Below are 22,827 nucleotides of genomic sequence, written 5' to 3'. Positions count from 1 at the left end.
TGGGCTTGCGAATAGTAATGAACTAATCATTTGCAATTATGAATAAACTAACATATTTAGATAAAGCATACATACTGCAAATTAAGGTGCAGTCACAAAACTTATACATTCCCCATTTGTAGACAGCACAATTCAAGTACTTCGTGCCTTGATACAACGTCCACCCCGTGTCGCCACTCAAACATCCGTTACGACCTGAAGTGAGTGCGGTCATCGGCTCTTAGCAATTAGACGTTTTCCACTCCTGAATCCTTTCGAGCATTCCTGTTACCGTTGATAAGACACTGAGCTCACAGAAAGCTTACATGGGATACCTTTTAACGGCTCAGCAGACATTGAAATTACCTTTAGGTAAGCTTTACAAAAGGCCAGTTTTAAGGCATGGCCGCTCACCTGGAGAGCGTATGACCAGCTAAAGTAGTGTTCTCACGCGAGCAATAAAAAAAATGCACCGAGCTTGATCTCTATAGTCAATCGATGCTGCGTAGGAGGATATGGCAGTTTATTTCCGTTGTTATATGCATACAGTGTCATACAGATACATATAACAATAACTTCTGGACAGCTGCCTTGATGTATGGGCGAACGCATAAGGGACCCTGTGAGAGTTTTACAGCCGCTTTACGATGTGATGACGGGGTGAGTATAGTAGGGAGTGGCAGTGCTAGAGGGCGACAAGTATCAGGGCTATATTCAACCGATACAAGGTAATAACATAATAATTGTCGGGGTTTTGCGTCCCAAAGTCACGATAGGATTACGAGGGACGCCGTAGCAGGGCTGTGGAAATTTCGACTAGCTAGGGTCCTCCAATTGACGTGCACATAAGTCGAAGTACACGGGCCTCTAGCATTTCACCCCCATCGAAATGCGGCCGCCGCGGCCGGGATTCGATTCCGCGACCTTCGGGTCAGCATTCGAGTATACCTTCACCATTAGACCACCGTGGCGAGTCAAGGTAATAATAGAGGTAAACTCTGCGTGAGTTGAACAGCACTCGTTGCCTGGCACACAAATGGCGAACTTGCACGTCGTATATAAGCTGACTTAAAACTGAGGCACTTTGCTGGTTTCCACATGAAGACGCCAACAATTGCGGGATACGATATAAATAGCGAGCTACTAGGCCGAGTTAAATATACCATTCTGGATTTTTACAGCGAAAGGTTACGGTGGCATTCATCGACGATGGCGAGTATCTCATGTACAGTCATTTACTCAAAACCTTGCCAGACCTTTACTCAGACGAAGACAGCACACAGCTGAAACGACTCATGCTACGCATCCTGTGTTGTTATATCACTTCAACATACCTTATGCGAATATATATCTTAGAAGTTGAAAAAGGCATCGAGTTATTGCTATTAAAGGTCCCTCATCAGGTTCGGGTACTGCAAACAAACGAGCGTGGCGCGTAGATCGCTCGGTAGCGAGCATGTCTGCAAACTATGACACACATGCGTGGTGCGAGAACGGATGAAGGTTTTAAAAAAGGAGTCCGCGCGCCGCTCTTTTCGTGGGAGCCGCGCTTCGACCGTGGGCGAGATGTCGCACGCTCGCATGCCTATACGTCACAGGCGCTCGTTGGAACGTCACTGACCATGGCATGTGGATTGGTTCGTCATCCAATACGGAGCGCGTAATTCTGCCGAATAAAAGAGAGAGAGTGTCGGCTGTGGTGGTGAAGTTCGACTCCTGAAGGTAAGTCCAATAATAAATGCGTGGTCAATCATCGTGTGTGTGTGGTCAATATATCTATATCCATCTATAGATAGATAGATAGATAGATAGATAGATAGATAGATAGATAGATAGATAGATAGATAGATAGATAGATAGATAGATAGATAGATAGATAGATAGATAGATAGATAGATAGATAGATAGATAGATAGATAGATTGGGCTTCTACTATCGAGACATCGAATTGATTCGATGTTCTGCAGCAATCTACCGTGCACTATGTGAGTAGAGCCTTTGCAAAATACTGGTAAACGCCGCAACAACTTCAATTAAGATGTAAAGACATGTATGACATTTTCCCACTTGCGAAGATGGAAAAGATATGCAGTTTAACTAAATGTGACAATTGTTCTTGGTCTCCTGTTGTGGCTTCCTAAAATTCGTGGATGTATATTTTTTAGACCTACCGATGTTCAATACTTCTGGTAAAATGTGTGAGGTGCTAAAGGATGCCTTTCACTGTGGCTATAACTTAGCCTTTTCTTTCAAATGCGACAAATTCGGTTCATTGTGCAGTTGTTTTTTCACTTAAGTATTTCTTTGCGTGTATTTGAATAAGAAAAGCGGAGTTCTGATGTCGTTAGATTTCTCTCATAAAATACTCTAAAGCACCGCTAAACATAACAGCGCTGAGCATCTATATGACGTTTGTGTATTTACGATAATACGGTAACGGGAACACGGGGACGCCGGGCTAAAATTCTTCATTTTTAAAATCATGTGCGCCAGCAACAAGTTACTTCATTGCCCTTTCTGGATCGAATATATGAGACGTTTCGTTCGCGAGCACAGTAATCGAGACAGCTGAACCGACGCTAGTTTTCACTGACCACGTTCCTGCATGATAAAGGCTTGAATATATCGAAACAAAGAACGTTTCACAGTATACAGCCGCTATAGCTATCGCGACAATGAGAGAAACGAATGTATCATGAATACACAGGTGAAAAACAAGCATTTCCGCTGAATTAAATGATTTGGAAGTCTGCCTTTCAATTTCTAAAGTATATCGCACTTGCTGATGGCATGGTTTTCGCACACTTGTTTCCAACGTGTTGTTGAAACAAGGTGTCCATCCACATATATAAAAAAGAGCAATATCGTTATACCCTTACCGGTATTGGGTGCAACAGTAAACAGAATCATCCTTGTTTCCCTCATACTTGAGGAAAAAAAAAGCAAGATCTCTTGGCAAAACGGAAACCGTCTTTCCCTGATGCTTACGCCTGAAAAGCAGCCAGAAATTGAGTGGGGGTGGGATTTGAATGTGGTAGAAGATATAAAAAGAAAACGCCAGATAGATGCTTAAAAAAAGTTTCCAAGAACGAAAAACATTCGCCAAATTACGTACACGTGACGCAGCCGAGTAAAACGTTCACCTAAGAGGCTTTAATGTTGTTCAGTGACGTTTCACTTTCGTAGCAACCAGTCTGGCTTGACTGTATATGTAGCCTTTCTTTCGCACACGCTATATCGCTGTATAGTGCACGTCGACATTGTAGATTTTGACGCTGCTCAGGGTTGTGTTGCATGCCTGGGAACGTGCAGCCGCGAGCACTCGCATGGCGGCGGCTTGTGCTTACATGTAGACGCTTTCCAATACAGCGCTGTTGACGCTCGGGTAATTGCCTCATCGGCGACCGAACGCCGCACTGCATGACGCATGCTCATGGACGCACGTCATCACTTCAGGTGTTGCATGCCTTATACACCGGAAAAGCGTCACTGCAGCGACGGAAGCGGTGTGTGAGGACGCGTACATGCGTGCATTGTAATTAGTGTTGGCGTTTTGGTGTTATTGAGAACGTATAAATGAATGCCGTTTTCTTCCAGCGCAACTATCGCACGAAAAAAAAAAGCAGTAAAAGAGAGCTATTTCGCTGATACATTGTGTGTGTAATCTGTTGACGACTCCGACTCGAAATATATTATATTGCGCCAACTCTATATGCGTGGGTTATTTGCACTGATCGTTGTAAGTAGAGTAAATTAAGAGGCTGTCGTCACTCTTTTACGTTGAGCTCCCATTATATATTATTTATGTATTACCAAAGGAACTTTATTTTGCTTTCTGGCAGCAACCGTTTTTCACCCGATTGTCTCTCCTAACGATTTGCACATGGCGGAAGACGCATCTCGAAAACCTCTTTACCGCAGTAATGCACGATACACGAACAGCAACAATACAAGACGCTTTCTGGCAACCAGCCTTTTCCTTTTGTTTCCGTCCAGTCCATCAATGAAGTAAAAATGCTTTCGAGATGCAACTATATGCAACTATAAAGCCCACTTGCCCATGTTGTGGCGCAGGACCTGCCAGAAGTCCGCAAAACACCTTATCCGACAACTCTCGAGTGCTGTTACGGAACAGCGAACGAGTCTTATCAACGGTACCACGCGCGATGTGAAAACTCTATCGCGGGATAGCTTAATATAGTTAGCGATTGTACGTGTCGCCGCGGAACTCGAAGTCGCAGGATCGGTCCAGGCAGCGGAGGTCGCATTTCGATGGAGGCGAATTGCGTAGACGCTTGTGTATTATATTTGGCTAGATGCACCTTAACTCGAGGTGGTCAAATTAAGGCCCCGATTACGGCGTGATTCATAATCAAACTGAGGTTTTGGCATGTAGTATCCTAGTACTTAAACTGTTTTATACTCTCGATAACAAGTGAGCACGAGTTATTTTTACTGTGCTGCTATACAGACATAATTATTATTGAAAAAAAAAAAAAAAACGTGGTATGACATTGACGATGTGCTCACCGCTACGGTTTGCGCGCTGAGCGTTGCTGGTTTTTATGAGCATAACTTCAACCAACAAAGAGCTAGATTCATGATTCACAGTTACGGTACTGTGATTCACCGTCCCTGCAACGTGACGATATCATGACGCCTGCAGCATTAACCGCACACTGAAAGAGGAAGGGTGTGGACCAGAGGCTTGATGGGCCGCCGATGCCATCAGTCACAGCTCGGTTGCCCTATACATGCTGATGAAGCAATGCCCTAAAGGCGAATTTGCTGCGAATGTAGAATGTTAATCGATTCTTGCGGTCTTATAACGTGTCAAAGTTCTACTTTTTCTAAGGGTTGGCGACATAGCAGGTGTGCCAGGTTAATTTCGACCAGCTGGGGTCATTTAACTCGCCCCGAAATCGCAGTGCATGAGGCGCCCCTTTCATGTACTGTACACGCCCATCGGAATTCTACCACAGCGTGCTGCAGGGAATCGAATACGTGGCCTGGCGTTGAGCAGCCGAACGCCATAGCCGGTAAGCCACCGCGGTGAGACACTCCGAGTCGCAGGGCGGTGAGGAAGCCCGCGATCGCCCACTATGTTGGAAAGCAAAGCTGCACAGCCCTGTGCCGGCATACCGCCTGTTCGAGGAAGCTGGCGCGCCGACGACGTGTGTGTATGCATGCACGGGGCGACGACGCCGCGGCAGCGGCGGCGAGACGCGGGCAGGCTCGTGCGTGCGTGCAGCGACGAGGAAGCTGCCGCGTGGGTGTCCTCGTTTCGACACCCAATCATGCGCGTCGTGGACTGACGCCTCGTTTGCATATCTCACCCTGTTATCTTGGGCCGCCGTCTCCGGAGGGACCCAAGAAGCTCCGCGAAAAGGCTGACGCGTGCCGAGGACCCTGGGGTCGCCGGTCTCTCGCGGCCACGTCCTTCGATTCGGCGCCCCGTGTATACACGGGCGGGCCGCCAACGCACAGTCCCCACCTCAGCAAGGACTTAAAAAGTGTGCTTGTTTTAACAAGTTCGAAGGGCACGAAAGGTGGGATTAGCCATGAACGACGCTTTTTCCGCTATATACCTTTCGCACAGATTTGTCAGCCACGAAAGCTCTAATGAAGCTGGCTGTGGAAGGTGTCCTGACGTATACTCTTTACTCCGCAGGGTGCTCCTGTTTATGCTTAATTGTGCCAATGTGAGTTAAGAAGAACATGGTTAAGAAGAAGGCAACGTTCAGGGGAGGATGCACGAGGGAAGAGAATGATGTCGCTGCTCGGCAAGTGGAGCGAGCGCACCCAGGAGCTTTAAGAGAAGCACATGGCACATTCTGTTGCGAAACTGCAAGACAGAACACACGCACTGACCCCACTGCAGCATGAGCTGAGGTGGGAGTTCGGAGTACGCTGAACGGAAACGTTCTGCCTGCAGTATATATAGCATACATGACGACTGTGATACAGCGTATAAATACACGAAGGGACGGTCTTTCGCATCCTTTATCGGAAGAATGCATATGCGCGATATACACAGTAACTGTTATTTGACGTGTACTTAAAGTCCACGGGGGGATATAATATATACTGCTGAGAAGCTCAGTGGTCACGGAAGCAGGCAGATGTATACTTCCATCGGCGAACGCAACAGGTATCGCCGTAAGAGTATACTATACAGCTTCGCAGCGGCTGATGTAACCATGTGAATGTATCCGAATGTTAAATATTTCACGAACAAATTAGAGCACATTACACAGGCCACTTCTTCTCGTATACACAATGAACTAGCTTTCGACACGTTTACTGTGCACGTGACCGTTCTCGCATCGACAGGCACAACGCAGTATGACAATGTGCACTGAGCTTACATAGTAGGAATTTCCCCAGAATGTGTTCGTTATCAAGATGCTCACCGTTCCGTGTGAATGCTAGCGGAAGCCGTCCAAATTGTGGACTTTATTACACTAATTTGCGGTTGATATACTGTCACCCTCACGACTCTTCTTCACGGCCTGATCTCAGCAGACGCTATAGAATCCGCCTTTTCCATTTTCCTGTGCTGCCCTCTGCCGTTTTGGCAGGGGGCGGAGCTTCGTTGGGGTGATCCGGGACAACCGTGCTCGCCAGAACAGAAGCCTCCGAGATCGGAGACTCTACCCCAGCGTTTCGCGGCTGTCCCACCAGGGTAAGGACGCATGCGCCGTAGCACTGTGAGAAAGGCGGATTGCGATCCCAATCGCTGTGAATTTCATGCGACTATGATTTTCGTGTTTATGCAGTGCTTTCTCGCGCCTTTTCGAGGACAATGGTGACCGGATGTAATCAGAAGCGCTTGGTCTGCCTGCACAAGGTATTTAAGAACAAATGTACGTTTACATAAAAAGAGAGGCAGTCAATTAGGCGCGCCGCTGCAGCGCTGACCTTTCCCTGCCGTAACCTCCCGTAACCGTAACCTTATTGTAACATGATACTCATCAGCAAGGCTTCGCTACACAAGAAACATGTGCCTGACGACATGGCGCAGCATCACCTCGCGAGAAACATTTCTTTTAGGATCTCTACCAGGGGCGTAGTCAGAAATGTTTTTCGGGGGGGTGGGGGGTTGAACCCCCTCTTGGCTACGACCCTGATTTCTACGGTATACTTGGATCTAAAACTAAGGTTCGCCTTCTTTTCGTGTTCTTGTGTGAGTTTTCTTGGGCACATGCGCCATCTCTGCAGGGTAATCTTACAATCATGTCCTACCAACTAGCCCCCATCAAAGCACTTCGAATCCAGGACATCCAATGCAACCTTGCCGTATATAATACATGCGTTGTTTCTCGGTATAAGGACCTCTAAGCAGTCCGTGAGACATTTTTTTTTTTTTTTTGCGACAAACAATGGCCCGAGTCAATCGTCACAGTTTCCCCACGCTGAATGACGGCATCGAAGCTGCCTGAAACAAGGCGACAAGTGTCGCTGCCTCCGTTTCCCATGCACGCTATATCGAGTTCCCTCCTATACCGCAGGAATAGACGGGCCCCTTGGGTGGCCCCACCGGATCTCGGAGTTTGATAAATGACACGTCCGAGCTGGCTGCAGTTTATGGTCTGCGCACCGAACTTCTTTCCAAGCTGCAGATTGTCTTTTGCCCTCTGGTTGTCGGCGCACGATGTCGAATGACGAGAAAAGGAAAGCGATGCACATGCGCATGCTTTGTATGTAGTGAATATGTTCTTGGCCACGACGACCCATTATTCGTTTCTTGCTGTGTATATTGTATTATAAACTATGGTTGATAATCACTGCCGCAAGTGTTTATTCGAGACAAACATCTGTTATGGGCCGGGGTTTTATTGCCGAAGTATACCTTCGCAATTGTATCAAGTAACTCTCTATTGTGAATGTGCCCGTAACAAGTAACAAAGTTTTTCAGTATAGTATGCATGGCTGGTACCGGCATGGCAGTGTATTTTCCCTCGCAAATTACTGGAGCGCTTGCGTACAACGCAGTTTACCAGCATACTTTTCTTGCTACGTCCAGTAATTGCCTTTACTTTTATCTCGTAGTTCCCGTAGTCTGAACCGAAACAATGAAACGTTTTGTTTGGATCTGACCTCTGTATACCTATACAGGCTATCGGAGCACACCTTACCGAGCCGCAACGTTAGCTGACTTACAGAGGAAATAAGCACGTGATTATGGATTATTTTACTGCACATAAACGCATGACAGTGGCCATCATTGGGCTTACAGGCCCGCTGCAGAGCAAACTTCGCTGACAATGTGATCAGTGATCACGGTGTCATTGATCTTCTAGAATGACCACGAAGCTCTAGGTCAATAAAATTTTCCCGACAATAGCCTATCACTAACGTCGCTTTGTATGGAAATGCACCCCCCCCCCCCCTCAAAAAAAAAAAAGAAAAAAAAACGGTAGAGAATCCTCTTTTACACGCGCTTTAATGCACGCGCTTGTGATACGCCAAATGCAAAGCAAAAAGTCGGCATCAAGAATATGTTCCACGGAGCGAAATATGCTCCTCCTCGACCCTCGGGAGAGTTGGCCCTTTAAATAGGTGCGAAGATTCGCAAATAAATCGATCACGGGAATACAACGTCCTCCTCTCTTAACTGCGCGCACCCGCACAAGATCGATGAATTGATATGATAACGCTGACTTTACGACTTGGATGCTTTACAGCAACGACTGCATGCTCAGTGGACCTCACACGACATGCCCTATTTGCCCTGGCGCTGTTCCATTTCAAACATCGTAAACGCCGGCACTGTAAAGAAGAGATAATAAAAAGTAAACGAATGGGGCAAGAACGAAGTCCTCGACTTGATGTATCTTCATCGAGAGCGCTTGTCTTAGCCAATATTAGCGCACTGCGTTTTCGCACTGCCAACCGTTTCACTCACCCGTGGACTCTTCTTCGGCGCCGTGCTCTTCTTATACTTGTTTCTATATACAATCATCCTCGCATGCTTGCATGTATAGAGTTCTCATTCTCGCCTTTCAACGGGGTCGCATGTCTTGATAGATAATAAGCAAAGCAAGGGAGACTCTGTCTCAACAATACCGAGAGTGAATCAATGTTTTCTTGGTCGTTTTCGGTTCACCCCTCCGCTCTGGTTCGTGCGGGGAGAGCGCTCCGACGCCGTGGGCAGACGATTCCTTGGCGATGCCGCCGCTGGAGGCGCGACCACGAGAGGAGACTGCCGGGGAGGGCGGGGGAACTCACGACGCGCGATTACACACTCTATCCGAGCACGGACAAGCGCCTTTTGGCCGACTATCATCTGACATGTAATGGTCACGCTTTTGGCTACCAGTTTAGCCCCGCTGTGCGCCGACAGGCATCCTCCGAAAAGGCGTGGCTTATCACATTACATCGCGCGCCCCGCGCACGACCAGCCCGAAGAGCTTGGCCCTCGCATCGGCCGCACCGCTGCTCCTACGCGGCCCGCGAGGAAGGAAGGATGCGCCAGCCTTCGTGATCGCGTACCGAGAGGGTTAGATAGTTTGCTGATTCTGACGCCCGATAAAAACCGCTGCTGCTCTTATTATGATTCGCCGCCTTGTTGTATCTTCGGCACCTTTGGGAATTCGCTGCTCCGGCAGGATCGCTCGCGCCCATTATCGGAAGCCTTTCATTTGTCCGCACTTGTTAAAGAGGCGACGAGGGGGTTCCGGTACCGTGTGTGTGCGTGCGTGTATACCTGGGCGCCTTCCTTTGTTGTGCGATTGCTCTCGTTTGCGTGTTTCGCGCGCGCGGAACCCCTCCGTGTAACAGGGGGTGCTCCGCTTTTCTGCGTCCCTTCTTTTTCGGGCTCCGGTTTATAATGCGATAATTGGTCGCTTGGGTCTCGCGTCCCGAGAGGTGCTAAGCGTGCGCCCGGCGCTCCGGAGCCGTGTTGCGGAAGGCGCCGGCTGATCGGTAGCGCGTGTTAGGCATGCCGGTTAGGCGGAGGCATTGTGCGACCTCTGCCGCAGGTCGTTGCCTATGCATTCAACGTTTGGGCATTAGCGAGCGTACTGGACGCTGTCCCGATAACTATAAGGCCAAGAATTCTCGAAGTGTCTACTGAGCGAGCGTTATTGCATGCATTTACCAAGAAAAGAAGAGAAAATGGAAGAAAAAAAACGGAGCTATGTGAGGAAATCGTGCATATTTGGTTCTTCCGTCATCCGAGCTGACGTCGAAATTGGCGCATGTTTTTCACCTGCGCTGGACTCACGGCTCATCGTACGCCGCGATTGATCGCCCCACCACTCCCTCTAATTTCAGAAGAAAAGAAATGTGGCACGTTCTGGCGTGAAAGCACAAGTTCGTGAGCCGAGCTGCGATGACTTGTCGTATATGTAGGGCCCAATGTATTTCCTAAACGTTCGCTGTAAAGTGAATTTCGGATATGTCTCTGGAGAGCATGTACACTTTCGCAAATGGCTTGCGCGCAAGTTTAAAATGAAACGCCTGCTATGAGTGTGATGCAGGATGCCTGTAATGTGTATACATGGTAAGCTGACCAAGTACATTGTCTTCAGGGCCAGTGAAAGGGGGCATGTTGGATTTGTGTTGAAGTTAACGGTATTTCTTTTTAAATAAATAGGCGGGCGATGGGTGTTGAGGTCGGGTTAAAAATCGCAATGACCTGGTGAACGGTCCACACACTCAGAGCGATACTCTCCTTGTGTGCACAGAACAGCACGACTTCTGCATTGAAAGTGTTTTGAGAAAGTTTCGCGCAACCTTTCCGATCGAGTCTCGTCCCAATCGCCGAAGACACTCTTTTGCAGGAATACGAAAAGAAAATATATGATGCCGAATTTACAAAGGTTTGTTTTCGCAAGTGCTGTTTGTCACAGGCCAGGCCACATTTGCTAACGATATCTTTAACATGACGGTTGGCTGGCATGCACGAACAATTCTACCGTACACCTTAATTTCTTGAATGTGCCCGGGCGCTCGGTTCAATCTTAAGGCAAAGAATCGATCAGTACTGCTGTTCAGGAATACGCACGCGCATGTTAAAGGTGCTGCATGTACGCAGAACAAATCGCAATTGTAGGAAATCTATCAATCTCATTAGGTTCATATCTACGTACAAAATAAAATAAATAAAAATCAATGAAATAGAAGAAAGAGCATCGCGCACCTACTAAATAAAAAAGCAACGACTGCATGTGCAAAACGGGGCTGTCGATTTCTGTTCATGTCTGTAAAGCGGCAATGAGGACGGAGAATCGAGAGTGGTTGGTCGTGTCGTTTACGTAATTGGATAGACGAACTCCAGGACAGGAACTCATTCGCACCCACTTGACACTTGACTACACAACCTCCCATTTTAAAAGCCGTTACTGAGGCATGCCTACGACGCCGAGTTAGGAAACAAGCTTTTTAGGAAACACTGAGCGTTTCACAATGATGAATGTTTGACAGGTTGTTCATTGAAAGCAGATCCTGTTAGGTAAGTTAGTGCCTTGTGAAACAACTTCCTGGGCAGCGCTGGTCATTTGTATTCCTATATACGCATAAATGAGCTGAAAAAAAAAAGCCACTGCGCCTTTCCATGACCTGTCAGTCGGGTAGATACGAGGCAGGCCATTCTCGCTGCACATATAAAGGAAAGCTTCAGTCTATAGGTTTTACAGGGGTGACAGCTTGAAGCAACCAGGGAAACGTGCTTAAACAAAGTTTTCCCATGGACGCGTCCACTGCAGCAAGGAGATCTATAAAAGGCACTTCTAGCAGCGGAGGCCGTTTATATAGTAGGTCGCACCGTCGTCGGTAATCGGGGCTGCAGGCTCGTTTCGCGCGCAGTTGTATGCGAAGTGGAATTTGCCACTAGAGCGTAAATCCAGGCTTGCCTGCTTAGCAGACTGAGGTCAGGTCTGCGGGAGAGGCAAACCCTCTCTGTTTACGTATTCCGCGCTCGTATACCTCGCGGAGATGTCACGTCGTAAAGAGGAAGCTCACGGCACATAAAGAGGCGGCTCGACCATGCAGACGTCGGCCACCTCGGATTTGTGTGTCCTTCCCCTGCTGGCACTGCGCGCCTCGCAACGACCGACTATGCCGGCACAAGCTCCGTACCCCCTTTTCAGCGTCAAAATGTGACGCGCCGTTGCAGTTTTGCGCAAAAACGGAAGGGGGACCCGCATTGCGCCGCTGCAGCTGTTGCTCTGCATGCGCGTATACGTCCTCTATAACGCTGCTGCAGCGTGCTCGTGGTTGTCGTCACGCCCGCCATCAAACTCTGCTCGTCAGCGCAGTGCACCTCGGCGGGATGGGTTTACTTCTCACCGCGAAACAGCGCCGTGTGTGCGCTCTAACCGTCCGTCAGCTGTACCACCGATTCCCCTGTGCATGTACTTTAGATTCACAAGGGGCATGCGTCTTGTGAAGCTTGTTTTCAGAGAAAGGCTTTAAGATGTTAATGGTCGACTTTGCTTTTGTTCAGGGAATGGTCCCGCCCGAGAAAAGGCGTCCCGACTTAACAGCGTAATCATTTTTTTTTGTTCACGTATTCAGCAACACGCATGTCAAAGCCATACTGACCGCCCAGAATGCTGTCAACTAAAGAGGAAAGCAAGCCGTGAAGGTACATCACTTCACATCATGCACACGTATTTCTTTCGTTATTCCTTTGCAGGTTTCTACCACCTTACGCATAACAATAAACGTCTGCGCAGTGGTAATCGATCGTATCCGAGTTTGTGAGATTGCGCGGATGAGCAACACTATACTATCAATGATGCCTGTGACTGCGTTCAAAACCTGCATGCATGGCTGGCTCGTCGAACTGCTAACAGAAACTATAATTTTACCAGGTCGAATAATACAAAGAGCTTTCATGTGCCTTAATACGAAAGCAGGCATTGGAAGTTGTCCACTACAGTTGTTATGAAGATGAACGTAATTTAGTTATCTTCAGTCATGAAACTTGTAAGCCAAGGCATTATTCCGATACCCAAATTTCTCTTTAAAACTATATGAGCGAAACTCGTTTACAGGAACTGTATAGTCGCCATGAACCTATATGAAAGAATATATATATATATAAATAGGGTGCGCCCGCCACATTATTCATTTCTGTTTCTGGTAGAAGCCAGCGTATAGTTCCCGTTGCAACCTCCCAATGTATCCAACCATTTAGCGAAAACTTTCAAGTAACAGCTACGGCAGTCACATAGTATATGTGAGCGCGCTAATAGCAGTTCTCACAAGCATGAAGTTCGAATTGTAAGTGCCGAAACCATCTATTTTCAAAATTTTCAAATATAATATGGACCTTTACCTTCGATATCTGTCATCGGCCAAAGCCCCTCTTCGTCAATGTCAACGGGCAGAACACACTCTGAACTACCAACCTCTGCTCGTTAACGTTCCACGAATAGAAGTAACCCCGCAGGAATTGTACCAATTACTGCTTTACGGGCACATTATCGCAGTAAATAGACACGTTCTGCCACACTAATGCTCTCAATGTCACTGCCATTTCAGTCAGAATGAGATAAAATCAGTAAAAATGTAGTAACGGTGCGTTACTACATCTTTACTATTTCACCGGCAAGCATTCGCATTGGTCGCAGCGTAACGCTTCATCGAAGCAATCACTGCTCACGCTCGACCGAGGTAAGGTAGCGGAGGAAAGCCCACGGAGGTGGCACCACTCACCTCATCATGAGCCTCTCCATGAGGTTCACCAGCCGACACACAGTCCAGGCAGGCTACGAGGCACCGCAGCTGCTGCTCTCGACGCAGAAAAGAAAAACGATCACGGTTCACAAGACGGCGGTAGCAATCACAGAAGTGAGGCGCACGGTCGTGAATCCCTTCGGTGCACCGGTGTCAATCCCACGTGCGATGAACTTGGCTCAGGCCCCTCGTGGGGGTCCCGCGCGAGGTACGGGCCGGAGCGCTGCCATCCCGAAAGGGTCGCCGGGGCCTTCTGTGACACCTGGCTGCTCCTGGTGGTGCGCTCCAAGGCAAGGGTTCCGAGGGAGGAGGAACCCTGGGAGGGTCCCCGCCACGCTTCGCCGCGCCCAGGGGTGGGGGCTCTTTGCTGCCGAGTGGCGAAGCCCGCTTGCTCTCGGTGCCCCCGCAAGGACCGCAGCTGAGTCCGGCCGGCCGCCGCTCTTTCCTGCCGTCTTCTTCGGGTGCCTTCAAGTTTTCCCCCCGCTTGGCCGAAGCACTGACGTTGCCCGAGGAAGGGGGGCGGCGGGGGGGACGGCGGCCTGCCCGAAGCCAGCGATCCTCGGATTTGCCGGCGAGGCAGTCGACGTCACCTCCGGTGCCGTTCCTGAATGGTCCGTCCCATACCGGGATGGGGGAGCCGCGCGGCTCCCCTGCGAGCGAAGGGCGGTCCTACGAGGGCTCCCTCTCTCACAACACCGCCCGAGGTGCACGCGTGCGGTGGACCGCCCGCGCGACGCCCGGTCGCTGCTAGCGCGCACCGGACAGTGCGCTGGCCGCTGCTGCGCTCGAGGGATGGCGACCGATGCTTGCTGCCTTAATAGCCACGTTTAGACGGACGAGGCGACGAAGAATATGCTGCCCCATACTACAAGCGCCGCTTACAACTGAGGTCCTTAACGCTTCGTTCACGAGAGCTTAGTTTCCGGATATACAGGAACTTCGATGCGACTGAGCGCGACTTGACATTAGGTTGAAACGAAAGTCCACGTTGCGTAGAGGTGCGCGCTATTCGAGATAGACCTTACATGATTTTGTTTTTATCGTACAACGGGTCTCCCTGAACGTACACGTATGTTGTTTGTTGGCAGTCCATGTCGGTAGCTGCTCTGTGTTCTGAACGTGCTCAAATCGTCGCGACCACTTGAGTTGTTCCCGTTTCCGTGCTTATTCTATTTAGTTATTATGTTCAGTATGTGTATTTAAGCTTGTGTTTGAATAGTGCTCGCAGTGCTGCTTTCGAAATTATAGAGTTGAAGGCGTTATTCTTCAATGTGCACCCGTTACATAAGTGTGAAACACTCTATATAGTGGCGCTTCGTTTTTTTTTATTGCTCTGTTTAAATGCAAATGTCATATCAGCTACCATATGCACTGGAAACTGTTTGTTTTTTAGGACGAATCTCGACTGATATACGTCTGCTTTCTGCTGATCCCTGTGGCCCGTGTTCTTTTGTGTTTGTAACCACAAATAAGTATCTATTTATAGCAACTCGTCCCCTGTCATTTTCCAAGTACAAGTAACCTGAGACAAAATTGTTTGTGTTAGAAGGTATAGAACAGACGCTGACCTGAGCATGAAGAACAAAGCTGTATGGCATAACGTAGCCATTACTATTCAAATATCTGGAGTGGTTGTGATCTGGTCCGTGCAGGACATTCACAGGTCTCTGAGAGCTATGGGATCTCCTTCACACTATCTCACTATGTGGCCCAAAGGCAGCCCTGATTTTCTGTATATCTATATACACAAGATGAGAGCAGCCTAATCTTTTGAAGAATGATATCACGTACGCAGTAATGCCTTGTAACCAAGGGGTACAGAATGAAACGATGCGAATTGGACAAGGTTGTGTTCCCGAGGCGTGCATCCGGTGTGGGCAGAGCGTACCTATTTGGTGGAACACGCTGTGCTATAGCAACAGCTTCACGCCGCAGCGTCCATCAGTTCCATTTTAATTGCAAAGGGGTGCCAGAACAGATAGGAGAAGCATGAGAAATAAACAGTGCACACACAAAAAAAGAGCAACCTGTTGTCACCTGTTTTTTTACAAAATTTTCGTCAGAAATATAGTATGACCTTACCTGCACGCATGTCGTGAAGCAATGCAGTGCCGAGAAAGCAACTGCAAGTCACTTCGTTCGCGTGAACTAGTGAAAAAGTATGCACTTATAAAGACGCAAAGGCATTTAACAATGCCTAACACACCTACATTTATTTTACAGAGTCCTGAAATCTTTAATTTTTCATGTCTATACAGAAAAAAAGATACGCACTGATATTTCACTTCATTGAACAGCAAATCAATGAACTTTCATGTGTTACAATATATGCGAAGGAGTGCAGGGCCTAAATGACCAACATGTGCGTATATATATATATATATATATATATATATATATATATATATATATATATATATATATATATATATATATATATATATATATATATATATATATCTATATATATATATATATTGAATGAACTTGCAGGTAGCACGTTTTGAAAAGGAAAAAAATGCCTTTACTAACGTTTCGGCCATGGCACGGCCTTCGGCCTATATATATATTATATTATATATATATATATATCAGGGCTGTGCAAAGATACTTTGAAATTGTATCGCGATACGATACAAGATACTCAGGCAAAAAGTATTTGAGATACAGGTACAAGATACTACCGCAATAATTGTATCCGATACGATACTTGCCAATTGTATCTTAAGATACTTCGATACATTCGCAAATTTGTTATTATAGATCCATATAATGTAGCAGCAAACGCCAATGCACAAAAATGTCTGCTTGAAATTTATTAACTGTGACCAACCTTGTATCATTTGAACGAAATGTCTGTTAGTATCTTAAAATGTTGTCCTTCTTGCTCAAAGTACATTAGCTCAATTCCGAAATAACTTACTGGGGTTTGTTTAAGCTGCTTAACAGGACACCTCTTTATAAACTTCGCTGACAGCGGTTCTTGTTTTTTTCTTTGTAATTGATGGGAGTCGCTGCTCAGCTTGCCGACCAGCTAGCGGCTTGCCATCTAATCACAAGAACTTCAATAAGAAGCCTTGTCACGATGGTGCAAATACCGGCGTGGACATTTACCTTGTCCGTAAGCCACCACTACGCAATACTGGATCCCCGGACAGGTGTACAGCAGCAACAAAGCTGGTAGCGACATTTTTTATTACGCATAGTGTCATAAAACAGACATGGCTGTTCATATACTACGTATCTTCTAGTGTAAAGCGTTCGTTATCAATATACTCACTAACGTGCAATTTTTGAACAATTTTTCTTCAGCGAAAGAACATGTGCAACCAGGAAACGCCTCAGACGTATTGTATTGTCACGTGGTATAGTGTAGGATACGAAGGCGGCAGTCAAATTGTAGAAACGAAACTCTTTACTGAGCTAACTTGCGCCAAGAAAACTAAGTAACTGAAAGTACAAGCAAAGCACGCTGCACGGTGATAGCGGCGATCACATTCGTCGGTCGTCGATAATGTGATCATCGGCGGAACGCGTCGTTTTTCATAAATCAGGGATCAAAGGTTCCAGCGTTATCACTGGAGCTCGCGCAAGCTCCCGATTTAACTAGACTACTCGCGTCCTGCGCATAATTTTAACAGAGCTATTGGAAAAAATTGCGAAGCTTCCGAAACATTGCGGCGCGGCTTGCGCTGAGTGATGCTAACAGTTCTTTTGCGGTTTAAACCCAATCACACCAAAATAAGTAAATAAGAGCGCATGGCAGTATAGTTGCACAAAGCATCGCAGGACAGCGCCGCTGTTCGCGCGATTGCCGCTCACAGCTCCGGTGATCTGGCGACTATAGTAATAGTTAAAAAAAATCAGGGAGGTCTTAAAAGGTAAAAAAGAAATAAGTAAAATAGACAGGGGGTTTTGTATCAAACATTCACTGTGAATAAGTATAGAAACCCGATGCAGGCGGGACCACTATTAGCTATGCCAATTAAGTATGAAGTATCGTCAGCTTACCTGTTAAGGTAAGACAATGGAAAATTAATTGCCTAGGCAAAACTGCCTGAAAATACCAGTTGGGACGCGTATGACAAAAACGGTGCATTTGGTATAAATGCTTCTCGAATCTCGCATCTAACATCTGTAAGGTAGCTCCTAATAATTTGCATTATTATAATGCAAACTCAATTTCACTATTGTATTAAGCGGTAAAGTAAATGGTTTGTGCTGTATACTCAAAGCCTGCCGCGGTGGTCTAGTGGTTATGGTGCTCAACTACTCCCGAAGGTCACAGGAACGAATTCTGGTCGCGGCGGACGAATTTTCGATGGAGGCAAAAATCCTTGAGGCCAGTGTAATTAGGTTTAGGTGCACGTTGAAAAACCCCAGGTGGTCGAAATTTGTTTCGCAACAGCGATAATTGTTTCGCACGATGGTGTTGCGATAGCAGTATCTTGTATCTTAAGATACACGATACATTATTGAATGCATCGGAAATACAGATACAGATACTCATTTTGCGAGACGTATCGCGATACAGATACAAGATACTCAAGGAGTATCTAAGATACATGTATCTTCGACACTGCCCAGCACAGATATATATATATATATATATATATATATATATATATATATATATATATATATATATATATATATATATATATATATATATATATATATATATGCGCTATGACGGATGTCTGTATCACACGGTTATTTAGAATGTTTCCACAACTGTTGAGAGCTCGGCCAAAGGAGATGCGGTCCGTGCATATCGAAAGCATCCACAAGAAGTGCTTAGGAAAAGAAACGTATTATGCAGAATCGCATCAACAAGAGTCCACGTGTATCTCTAAATAGAAGCACTTCACGAGAATAAAAAAAATCTATGGTTGTTGTCTTCAAGTACAATTGTCTTAAAGTTTCAGTAATGAACATGTACCAAAACTGCGATTGCCAAAATCACTTACCAATATTTGTCATCGTCTAATGAATGTAATTGAGCTAAAAAAATTGCGTCTGGGAAAGCGCCTCAACAGACCTGAACGCACATTTTGCATATAGCTATAGCATCGCACGTTTATTCATATCACTGTTACTTAAGCTTTCAAGACCATAAGCTCGTTCGCGAACGCGGTAGCCTAACAAAACTCGTACCCTAATTTAGCTGCAAGTTCTTCCACAAGGCCTGTCTAAAAATTAAAAAAAAAACAACAACAACGAAAAACTGAGGATAATCTCAACGTGTAAGCACACTTTGTCGATGCAGTTAGCGTATTTTTTTTTTATCAAGAAAATATTAACGCGATCGCGTTAAAGAGCTCGTTTCGCAAAAGTTCCTGTGTTGGCGTCGTTGGCTGTGAGCGAAAAATCAGCGTTGTACGCGTGACCGAAAAATCGAGAAAGAGGCAAACAAAATAAAAATAAAAAAACTTCGGTTTCGAGAAAGAATCGAACCCAGGCCTTCTGTGCGGCAAGTAGGTGTTCTATCAGAGCCACGCCATTGCTTGAAACTGCTTCGGAAAAAAAAAAAAAACATTATATGAATGTCATGTAGCGGGAGGAGTCTCTTTTACGCTTGTAATATTGCGCGGCACAAGCGTAATAGAATCGTGCCAGGCGTCAAAACATGTGAATTGCGCAACGAGTGGGTGTTTTAAAGGCCCACCCATTACAAAGCGCTCAGACATATTTAATCATCATCAGCAGCAAAAATATCAACAAAGTGAGCAGCTGCCTATAGGTTCGCGTGTTGCCTTACGGGCGCATTGTGGGCCCTTCGCTGATTCGCAAAAGGAATAAGTACGGTGCAGTGGACACTTAACAACTGTACTTGCAGTAGGCATGCTAGGATATAGTTTTAAACGGCCAACGTTACGCGCACAGACATTCGTTTCCTTGCGGCACGGCTGAGGCATCCACCGAGAAGGCGATGCGCACGGGGCCCGATTTCGCTGTTGCGTCCAACTCTTGAAGGCGAAGCTCAAGCGTCCTCCAAGTTTTTTAACTGAGAAAAATATGTTCTGCATAATTTATTGTACCAACAACAATAATTAAAAGAAAGCATATGCATGAAGAGGTGCTAAAGGTAAAAGGTCAAAATTCTTGCTCAAGTGAAAGTAAAGCAATAAGTGCCGAGTAAAATTATTATGGAATATTCTCTCTGCCACAAACAATACGTTGGCGAACAGGATGGTCAATGAGTTTTGGAATAAGTGGACATCGTGCCGATACTGTGAAGAAACTTCTCAAAATAGTCTCTTAACACACACACACACACATATATATATATATATATATATATATATATATATATATATATATATATATATATATATATATATATATATATATATATATATATATATATATATATATATATATATATATATATGAAGAAAATGGGAGAACTTCAAGTTCATGTTCTGCTCTGAATCTCCCAGAGACAGGGAGCATATGTGTTTCTGTGGACGTTTTTTTGTGAACGAACGAAACGTTCTGCGCGATGCGCTGAACAAGTTAGACGACAGACCGTTTTCCGAAGAGAAGATCCTCGGATCGTGGCCCTACGCATCGCAGGCCAGCAAAGCGACGCGAGCATTACTGCTGTTTTTAAGATCGACCGGCTTAAACGACCGCTTGTAGGCATTCAATGGACAGGTGCATATGTACCCTGACAGTGCCTTCTTCCCTCTTCTTTCTTTCTTTTAATCCCTTCATCCCTTCCCCCCAGCGTAGGGTAGCAAACCGGACGCGCGTCTGGTTAACCTCCCTGCCTTTCCTTCATTTCCTTCCTCCTCCTCCTCCTGGAGGACCCTATAGAATATGCCATCCCGATGTCGATGTTCAACATCACTGCGACGAACGGACATCAATATTTCAAAAGGAAGCCCTAAACAGTCCGCCGCGGTGGCGTAGCGGTTACGGTGCTCGGCTGCTGACCCGCAGGTCGTGGGTTCGATCCCGGCCGCGGCGGTCGCATTTCGATGGAGGTGAAATGCTAGAGGCCCGTGTACTGTGCGATGTCAGGGCACGTTAAAGAACACTAGATGGTTAAAATTTTCGGAGCCCTCCACTACAGCGTGCCCCGTAGTAATGTCGTGGTTTTTGCACGCAAAACCCCAGATATTATGATAAATTACCTAAATAGCAGCGCTCAACATTTGCAGTGTTAGGCTTGGTCTGACAAGTAATAGTTATATCACCTGTCCTAATCTTATTGCTCAAGCTTTTTAATGCTAATTTCTCTTCTTTACTTAGTTTATTATATGCCGAGTAAAACAGTTTTATTAGTTAGTTTAGTTCCTATATATTTTGTCAATACCTCTCCCTCAATGCTCTCCGTCAGCGTTCAACGAGACATGCATTGAACGAGACTAAAAAACATCATAAAGCTGAGCTATAAACAGCATACGCTTGCAATGAGACAAAAGGAAGGTAGACTCGTAATTCATAAAAGCGAATAAAGCTGCGATATAAACAATACACTTTTAAAAATTGACTGCTTCCGTCAAGCTAATTCATTGATACTGTGTACATGTTCAGTTTATATGAACGATACTGAAGCGTTCAGTGGTGTGGTGTATCATTTTCTTGATCTCATATAGGAATGCGCACACGCACCATGGTGCATTCCATCGTTTCAGGCATTACCGACCGTCGCATCGATGGAAACGTCCTACCGTGATCACACAGAATAATTAAATTGTATTACGCTTGGTCAACCTCAATCAAAGTACATAAAATGATTAATCTATTAGAAGGAAACTGGCAAAATTTTTAAGCATATAACACACTTGGCACATTGATACTTCGCTTTGCGCTAGGGCATTCTGAATGTATGCGTATGAACAACCAATATGACTATATTTAACCTAACTGTGAGTAGTACCTTCTCCGAAGGTTTGTGCCGTGCCTTAGTGCCGGTGCAAGCAATGACGACATATACAGGAAGCCCTATAGATGTCCTCCGTAAAATAGTGGCGGGCTTTCAAACCTTCAAATTGTAATCGTACAAATTATTGTACCAGAAACTGAAAAACTACCGGTGCTTGGACTATAGAAACCCACCAGTCCATATGCAGCACCTTATGGCATCGCAAGGTTTGCAGCATAGAGTTTCCTAAAATTAACTAGAGGGGACTCTGGCGCTGCGATCGTTCAGCCACCATGGGAATGATAGGTAGTACGGATTTGCCTACTCTTCGTACTTGCGGGTTTCGAGCGCACTTTTGGCTTTGTTTATTGCTGTGTTTTGGTTTTCTTTCAGATAAAAGAATGGATCGTTGTGAACTTCTTGACCGGATTTGAATTGGTGAGCCTAAAAAAGTTAAGTGGTGAAGTGGAGCTGCTGACTTTTGCTGAACATTGTTTTGCGACAAAGCGGATGCAGGCGACGCGGAGCCAAACGGAGCCGAAAGAACGACGTTTACACAAATCCGTGTACTACCTATCATTCCCATGCTGGCTGAAGCGCCATGCGTTACAGCTCCCATAGACACTAGCGCCAGAGTTCCCTCTAGTAAGTATTGTAGGATACTATGACTTTTTGTGCGTGCGTGTTCTCCCTCTCTCTCGCTCTCTATGTTTATATCTCCCCATCCCTTCGCTCAGTGTAGAGTAGCATACCGGCCCTTCTAGACTGGTTAACATCCCTATCTTTCCTTTCTCTCCTTCTCCTTCCTTCCTCCTCTATGGTTTGCAGGACTTTGGGGGCAACTACACATATGCCCCTACTGAGCAGGATTGCGCCATGAAGTGGCAGGGCCCGTACTGAAGTAGCTCGCTGCCTTGTTCGCTCAGCCCTGACCAAGAACATTGTCTGCCAAGCGTAGTTTTGCCGCAACTTGCCTCATGGAAGTGGTAATGTGATGTAAGCGGAGACAATGAGAACTGCAACTGCGCTTTCCCAGCCTAAGGCATTTATACAAACTTACAACAGCAAGCTTCACCTCAAACCCGTACAAAAGCTCGTTACTCAGCGAGAGCCACAGCTCTTTACTGTAATTTCAATAGAGGACCTCTTCTGCCTCTAACACAAAATGACCTCCCTCGTTCCCATTTCGCCTTTCCGGGTGCAGGATAGCCAGCTATATGTATGCTCAACCTGGTTAACCTCCCCTCGTTTCCCTTATGACTTCACTCCCTCTTGCTCCCCTA

The 22,827-nt window shown here is 46.2% G+C and overlaps 1 protein-coding gene across 16 annotated transcripts in view; it reads right to left on the bottom strand.

Moving 5' to 3' along the window:
* The window catches only part of LOC119397558 (paired box protein Pax-5), a 364,233-nt gene that overhangs the window by 206,724 nt on the left and 134,682 nt on the right, over nucleotides 1–22,827 (bottom strand). For 3 of the 16 annotated variants that reach the window (XM_049416369.1, XM_049416359.1, XM_049416375.1), the window contains exon 1: nucleotides 13,648–14,104. The exons of 12 other annotated variants lie outside the window; for them this stretch is intronic. In XM_049416369.1, the coding sequence (XP_049272326.1) occupies nucleotides 13,648–13,667 (20 nt within the window). In that variant the 5' untranslated portion in view covers nucleotides 13,668–14,104. Of the gene's footprint in view, nucleotides 1–13,647; nucleotides 14,105–22,827 lie in introns of those variants that run through there. One more of the 16 variants, XM_049416344.1, reaches the window with a different exon arrangement.

The sequence above is a fragment of the Rhipicephalus sanguineus genome, chromosome 1 (assembly GCF_013339695.2).
Source record: "Rhipicephalus sanguineus isolate Rsan-2018 chromosome 1, BIME_Rsan_1.4, whole genome shotgun sequence".
Classification (NCBI taxonomy): Eukaryota; Metazoa; Arthropoda; class Arachnida; order Ixodida; family Ixodidae; genus Rhipicephalus; species Rhipicephalus sanguineus.
The sequence above is the reverse complement of the archived record's forward strand: the minus strand, read 5'-3'. Positions and strand labels throughout refer to the sequence as shown.